The sequence below is a fragment of the Lissotriton vulgaris genome, chromosome 2_1 (assembly GCF_964263255.1).
Source record: "Lissotriton vulgaris chromosome 2_1, aLisVul1.2, whole genome shotgun sequence".
Lineage (NCBI taxonomy): Eukaryota > Metazoa > Chordata > Amphibia > Caudata > Salamandridae > Lissotriton > Lissotriton vulgaris.
Genome location: NC_141687.1, coordinates 479,043,499 through 479,051,037, shown reverse-complemented (window position 1 = coordinate 479,051,037; position 7,539 = coordinate 479,043,499). Strand labels below are relative to the sequence as shown.

At 48.1% G+C, this 7,539-nt stretch overlaps 1 protein-coding gene across 1 annotated transcript in view; it reads left to right on the top strand.

Annotated features, from left to right (window-relative positions):
- Positions 1 to 466: 466 nt before the first annotated feature.
- TMEFF2 (transmembrane protein with EGF like and two follistatin like domains 2) overlaps positions 467 to 7,539 on the top strand; it is an 804,247-nt gene continuing 797,174 nt past the window's right edge. Inside the window, exons 1-2 of the mRNA XM_086955395.1 lie at positions 467 to 1,001; positions 4,914 to 5,023. Coding sequence (XP_086811521.1) covers positions 833 to 1,001; positions 4,914 to 5,023 — 279 coding nt within the window. The 5' untranslated portion in view covers positions 467 to 832. The remainder of the gene's footprint in view (positions 1,002 to 4,913; positions 5,024 to 7,539) is intronic.

Here is a 7,539-nt window from a genome sequence, read left to right as displayed (position 1 = left end):
AGACAGCGCCGGGGGCGGCTACCGACGGAGACCGCAGGGAGTGAATGCTGAAGAAGTGGCGTCTGGTGCGAGAGTGGATGTTACAAACGGACGAGTGGTGGTTGCAACGAGAGACCGGTGCAGACCGAGGAAAGAGGCTGCAGGTTTCTATCTCTCTGCCAGACGAGCCGCGTGAGGGATAGAACCAAGAGTGGGTGCATTCAGATTCTTGACGCCGGGGAAAGTCGTTCGTGGAAAAACTAACGACTCGCTTGATACTACGGAGAAAGAAAGGCAGGCGCTGGTTAGGAAAAGGCTGAGTAGCAGTGTGGAGGAGGGCGGTGCAGGGAGTGGGTACCGGAGAGATGGCGGTGCGCTCCCCCCAGCGCAGCCCGCAGCCGCCCGAAGCGGGGCTGGAGAGCGGAGCGTTATAGCCTCAGCCCGAATCAACCGAGTCTCCTACCTATCGGGTCCCGCCCCTTTCCCCGGACTGAGTCGTTGATTGGCGGAGGCAGCCTCTTGGCTTCCAATCAGCGCCTTTGCTGTACCTGAGCACGTGACGACGGCCGGCGGGATCGGAGACGGGGAATCTGCTGCTGCTCTGCATCCCGCCAGAGGGCTGCGCGCTGCGGAGCAGGACAGGCTGTGCTGGCGTCTCCTCCTCCTCCCCATGGCAACTCCGTCCGCATCCTCACTCTAGCCGGCAGGTGGGTGTCCCCCTCTCCGCGGACCATGGGAAGGCCGTGCCGCTGCCGGCTGGAGGGATGCTGAGCAGTACCCATCTTCATCATTGCCATCTCCATCACTTCGCCCCCTGGGCCGGACTCCTGGGACTAGCGGAGCACATCTAGTCATGGTGCTTGGGGCGGAGTCCACCCCTCGGCAGTGCTGGACCCTCTGTGATTGCCTGGGATCCCTGGTGCTTACCGCGATGTTGCTCGTTATTGCCCGACCAGTGAAACTTGCAGCTTTCCCTACCTCCCTAAGTGACTGTCAAACGCCCACCGGTTGGAACTGCTCCGGTAAGCATGCACACCCCTGCAAGTGGGGACAGATCTAGGAAAATCACTGCCGACAACTCTTTCAGCAAAGCTACGGAGTCCTTTGCCCAAGCCCTCCCTGCGGATAGAGCGTGGGCAGGACACCACTCACCGAACCACCCGTCCACATGGAGCTCTGCCAAACATAATCGACAGAGGCGCACGACTAGGCTTCAATTCCCCGAAATACTGCCAATATGGGAGCACGAACAGTGCAGCGATTCCATCAGCCATCTGCCCGCTCCTCTGCTCCGTAAAAGAAGCGTGACCATGGGACCCATTCCCCCAACCCTTCCCAATATAGGACAGCCACTTTCCTAAGCTCTCGAAACACAGACAACAGAGTCGAGGCAACTATCAACTAATTCCTCTATTAGCTCCTTTCCCATGAGCTCCACTAAATAGGTGGCACATCCAGTGCGCCCACTGTCCGCAAACTTATTCAGAGAGAATATGTAGAATGCACCAATTTCGTCAAACCCTCTTAATGCTGCAGATACTCAGCTTCCAATACTTTTTGTACAAAGGGGCGATGTACATATTTCAACCTCAATCCATCCAAACGTTAAAGGGCGATCCAATAATATTGATGTGAAATTTTTAATGTGTTGAATAAAGCAAAATATCACCCAAATAATAATAAGCAATCACATATCAAATAAACGCCCCGTAAAGCCTCATTCTATGGAATGCACAGATTTTTTTTTAGTCCAAAAACACCTCCTGTTTATAGGGTGTAATTGAATAAATTAGTTAAAAAGCTCTAGTGACTTAGAACACACTGGAGTAATACAATCAGTTCCCTTATGCAAAGGTAGCTCAAACGAGCCCCAAGCAATTCTCCACACCTTGATTGATAGAAAGCAATCACCCCTTAACTTGTACATATACAAAATAACTCCAACTCACACTAGGGAGAGCAGGGCACAGAAGAAGAGCTCATATTCCACACAAAGCTTCTGGGGAGCCATGGGCATGCATGCAATGTAGGTTCTAATGTTCCGCAACAAGCAAGGCATACCTGCACCGTAGATGCCACAGTGCCACCAAGAAATAACAGCCAGGACATTTACAGCCCTCATGCACCCCTTTCAATCACAGCAAAGAACACCCCTGTAAATCCACCTCTACTGAGACCAATGCAAAGAAACGAACTCCCAAGAAGGTCCCACCAGTTTACCCGTGCAAACAAAACAGCTCCAAAATTCTTGTTACATTTAGATGCATTGAAAAAACAGCCTCGAAAACTTACAACATAAGCTCCCACACCAGTTCAGTCCAATGCAAGAACATGCTTTCAAACCCAGTCCAGCAGTGAACAATACCCCCCATAAGTCTAGGAGGTTGCATGGCTTGGCTATGCAGGGTGCACAGACTAGTTTGGCCTTTGTGGTGTACTGAAGAGTTCCATTCTCTCCTTTGCATGTGTCTTTGTGTCTGTATGCCGGTGTAAAGGATGTGCTCACTATCACACTCGCATGTACGACTATTTTGCTCGTGTGCTAGCTTTAGCTGGAGAAAAGTAGGCTGCTTTTTCTGCGCTTGGCATACACTGTGGGCTTTCTTACTTTCATCTTTTTTGGAGCCAGCAACCATCCGGTGATATATGTGTGTTTGTCTACCATAGTCATAGCTTGCTTCAGAGTATACAAACTGGAGACCGACGGGGTCGAATATCTGTCCTTTTTCAGGTCTGGTTGTGATGCCCAAGATGGTCGGAAAAGTGGAGCACTGGAGTCTCTTTTGTCTTGCCATTACTCCTTGTTTGGGTGTCCTGTCAGCACTCGGTGCTTGGGAAATGGTAGCACAGGGTGATCATTATCCCGGGCCTTCCCTGGCGTCACCCCGGAGGTGTCTGTTTTTATTGTCCTGCATTGAAAGTATCAGGAGAGATAAAGCAGGAACGTATGTGTTTCTCCAGCTGCATTTCCACGGCAGAGGGTTTCATCGCCACATACTCTGACAACTGCATGCACTTTAAACATGATTTGAAAGGCCCAGTAAGGCCACCCGCCTGCCGAGCTCCCCATTGTGATAATGTAAATATGATATTTCAGGTCATCTCAGGTGAGAGCTGCTTGGGACCGCTTTAAACCCAGAGAGGGCTATAAATCAAACAGTGGCTGTCAGGGAAATGCTGAGTCTCAGGGAAAGTGCAATAGGGATGCGCTTAGTCCAGGAGCCAGGATACAGCAACTCTCAGTGGCAGAGAATATTATCATTTTTGAGATATCGATTTCGGATCTTTGCTTTTGGCCACTTGATTGCTTTTCTCCCCCGTTCGTCTGGGCATGGACGCCGCTGCTCGCGGCGGGGAGCTCGGAGGGTTCACGAGGGATGGTGCAGTTTTTGGATGGGCCTGCCCCTAGCCATATGGATTTAGCTGCGAGTGATGGAAGACAGCTCTGCTCTGGCGCAGATGCAGGAGCTAAACGCACCCGACAGTGCAGGGTTAAGCAGGGCTCTTCCTCCTCGCTGCTGTATTCCGGCCTCAGAGCCAGGGCTGGCCGTTCTGCCCAGCTGCTGTTCCAACATTGGGAAATGTCCTAATTGAATAAGGAAGGATGAGCGCTGGAGATGCTGCACTTGTAAATCGGCCTGGTGGCTGGAGCTCGCATTTTAATGAGATAATTACCCGCTGATGCTGCGGGGATGCTTTTTCTGGACCATCCCAGTCACATTAAGAGAGTGGCGTGAAGGCGGAACCTCCATGTCTGCGCCGTCCTTGGCGCGCTCTCGTGTGAGTCTGTTGCACAGTGTGTAAGTGGGGAGGACTGGGGGAGCGGGCGTCTCCTCTCTGCTCCGCCCCACGTGTGTAACTGCACAGACTGGCAAGCACTGGCTCGCCTTTCACATATGAAGTTGTCACACTGACACGTATTTGAATGCCCACGTCATGTCAGGAACTCTCTGTTGGTCACAGGCTTTGATATTAAATGGTAGAAAACGCCCAGAAAGCACTGCGTTCCTCTTCGAAGAATTCACCTGCCGAAGTCTGGCCCCACTTATGATGCGCATGTTTTATTTTTCATCTTGCAGCGAGCAAAGGATTCAGTTGCACATGCAAGATGCCAAAAAGTCGATAGGACAAGTCCTAATGGGTTTGACGTCTAATGTAACGGGTCTGTGCAGCATAATGGGCCGGGGGTGGGCGGCGAGCGAGGGAAGCAGCTGAAATCTGAAATTCCTGCTGTCACTTAGAAGCTGCCGGTTCGGCCACATCTGTTAGCATGTCTGCGCAAATTGAGGATGAGAGGTCTGGCAATGAGACTGGCTCAGCTGCTTGCGGGTGACCTTGCACCCCTCCTGCAAGTGGAACTTAGCGGTGATCAATCTTCATTCGAGCCAGGCCCACTGCCTGTTTGTCTTTATTAGGAGGCGCGTGACGTGGGCGCCTCGCGTGCGCTCCAATGTTTGCGGCAACACTTAGCAAGAGAGGAAATACCAAACGCTGAGCATACGCATGCAAAAGAGAAACAGGAGGCAGCAGGCACTAAACCACTACTCAGAGCATCGTGTGAGCTCTAGCAGCATTCGCTAAAGGCACATGAACAGTGTTTACATTATAGGGGAGAGAGGGGGAACTGGAGAACTGGGGTACCAGGTTCGAGTCTGGGCTTCGGTTTCACATCCTGTGATTCTGGGCAAACCCCCCTTGCCTGCCAAAAATGTGCTTTGTAACTGGTGATCATGTAAAGCGCTCCAATACCTCTGGGTCCAGCTAGTATAAAACGACAACAATAATAAAGAGGAGGTGGTGACAGGGGAGGGCTCGTGTCGGGTGCTTGTCTTTATTTTTGTGATCATTGCAACAGCGAAACCTGTGTTTAAAAATGCGATTGAATCACCGAGTTGGTCTCAAAGCTGAAACTGTTTCTTTCGCTTGCATTCGAGGTTACGACGACAGAGAAAACGACCTTTTTCTTTGTGACACCAATACCTGTAAATTTGACGGGGAGTGTTTAAGGATTGGAGACAGCGTCACGTGCGACTGCCAGTTCAAGGTAAGGAGACGACCGTGGGCCCTTTTCTTTCTTTCGCTGAGGGGAGTTGCTGTGTGTGGCCCACTTGTACTGTCCATAGCTGTGCACGCGAAGGGAAGCTTTACACCAAAAGGGGTCTGGAAGGAGAACCCAAGCCTTGTCGAGATGGAAGAGTTTACATTCTCTGGAAAGGCAGGTGCTGTCTCTGCCAGCGCCCCGGGGGAGCTCGGGTTTCAGCCTGCATGTGTGATGAAGGTGTAGAATTATGCTGCGGATGTGATGTTTGTGCACAGTTTAGGTGAATCCCTCTGCATGTCTGCAGAAATGATGAGAACAGTCCTAGCCGGGTGTGGCCATGAAGGTGCTCCCACCTGAGGTCTTCGATCCGAGCTGCTGCAGCCGTCTCTCCCCGGCCCTCTTCTCCCTGGCCTGCTGCTTTGTTGGAGTGTCAGGGGCGCTCACCTTTACCATGCGCTTTAGACCAGGGCCTTGCTGGTTGAAATCATGCCATATTGTTTCATTTAAATGCTGCGTTTCTTTCCAGATTCGCAATTGAACCCTATCATGTTATGCATTGTTATATGTTATGATATGTCCAGAAGTAATCGTGATACACATCACTGTCATCCTCCCCGCTTGAGGGCTTGGGCCCTTACCCATGGGGACATGTTTGTGTTGGCGATATGTTGTGACATCGGCGTTTCTTTATTGGCTATGATGTGGCACGTGCCTCTTCAAAGAACGTTGGAAGATTTCAGTTTTCAAAAGTCTCTTGAACTTGAAGTGGCTTTTTTCAGTAATTGCTTCTGTCAGTTTAGTCCAAAGTCCATGATCCCTGTATTCCACAGAGCTTTGATTTTTTGTGGCAGACATATATGGTTTAAATGGCTAATTATGCAACACCTGCAATACATTTTTGTTAAACATACATAAGCATGTTTGTGTTACTGGAAGGAGACCTGGAGGTGAGTCTGAAATGTTTCAGCAAAAGGATCTCTGTGTCAAGCGCAGTACTTAAAATTGAACTTGGATACTTATTGGAAGCCAGTGATGTACTCACATTTCTGGTGCAATGTGTCCAAGGACAACGCCTGCATGCTTCCATTTAGCAGAGGATAATGGCTTTTTTGGCAGCTCAGGTTGAATGGAAGGACTAGGTTGTATGGGCAAAGAAAGAGGCAGTGAAGTCACTAGGCATCTATATTAAACACCAGTGCACGCATCTAAAGTTATAACTTTGACAGCCAAGTCAACATATCATTAAGACAAAATATCAGAAGACGTTTTTTGAGTTAGTGTCATATTTTTAAAGTAGCAGTCTATTGTTATTCTGCTTTGCAGCTCACAAATTTCAAATATTGTCTTTTAATTGTTTAATATTTAGTAATTCATTCTCCTGTATTATAAGTTTGTATTTCTACTATACCTTCAAGTCAGTATGAGTTATTTATGTCTACTGTGCAATTGTGTACTGGTGATCTGTACTCCTATGGGCATGATATATGACCAGGTCACAAACCAGTCAGTGTTTGTTGCACAATATCTAGTTTTCTAACGGGACCTTTGAACATCAGGCCCACGTTGCTATATTGAGAACTTTACTGCATCAGCATACCTGCTAGAGATCAGAAAATAGGTCAACTAATCTACATTTAGATCTTGACTGCCTAGCATAGTAAATGAGTTTTAAGGGTCCTGTAGAATGTAAGTCTGGTATTTTTTCATGTGAAGCAAGCGAGGTCGAAATGAGCTTCAGGGTGCTTCTCATGCAACAAGCAGCTTTGTCCACTATTCTCTTTAGATGTAGAGAATTAAAGCGCCAAGGGAGGGGGCAAGCTAAGGGAGAATTAAAATGCTTTGGTCTCTGGATGCAGATATTTGTTTAAATTAAGGCAATTCATGTGGTGGCACAAACTGCTAGAGTGCCCTATCGCCGAAAGATTTTTGAATACGTTTTCAGATCATAAAGTCAAATGGCTAAGTGATAGGCATTGATCCTGGCAGGCCACTTTCAAACAGTCCCTGTGATTTAGTCAGACTGTCTCAAGTGATCACTTTGCAGCATCTGCATGTGGTTGATTGCATTTCTTGAGTAGGTCACTGCATGGCGAATTCTAGTATTACAATGCCTTACGTTAGTTAGCCGAGGTTAAAAATACAATTTCTGTGCATGCCACAGTTATTGTGCCATGCTGATCCACGGTTATACTCTAGAATGGGTACTCGATATAATGTACAGCTTCAAAAAGACGCACTGAAAGGCAAACATGCTAAAAACACATCAAGTTTTATAAAGAAAGTTCTGATAGCTTCATGGCGAAAGGGTTATTCAAAGGATATTCATGGTGAAAGGATTATTCTAGGGATATTCGGTGTTTTAATTAGGTCCTTTCACATGTACACTTTGTCCCTTTGCTTAATTTGTTATAGTTGTTATCACAGCTGCACTGAAGTCCAACATTAATTCTTGAATTGATATATATTGTGCATCAATTTTATTGTATTGATTTTCTGCCGAAGTTATGTTCTATTAGTAA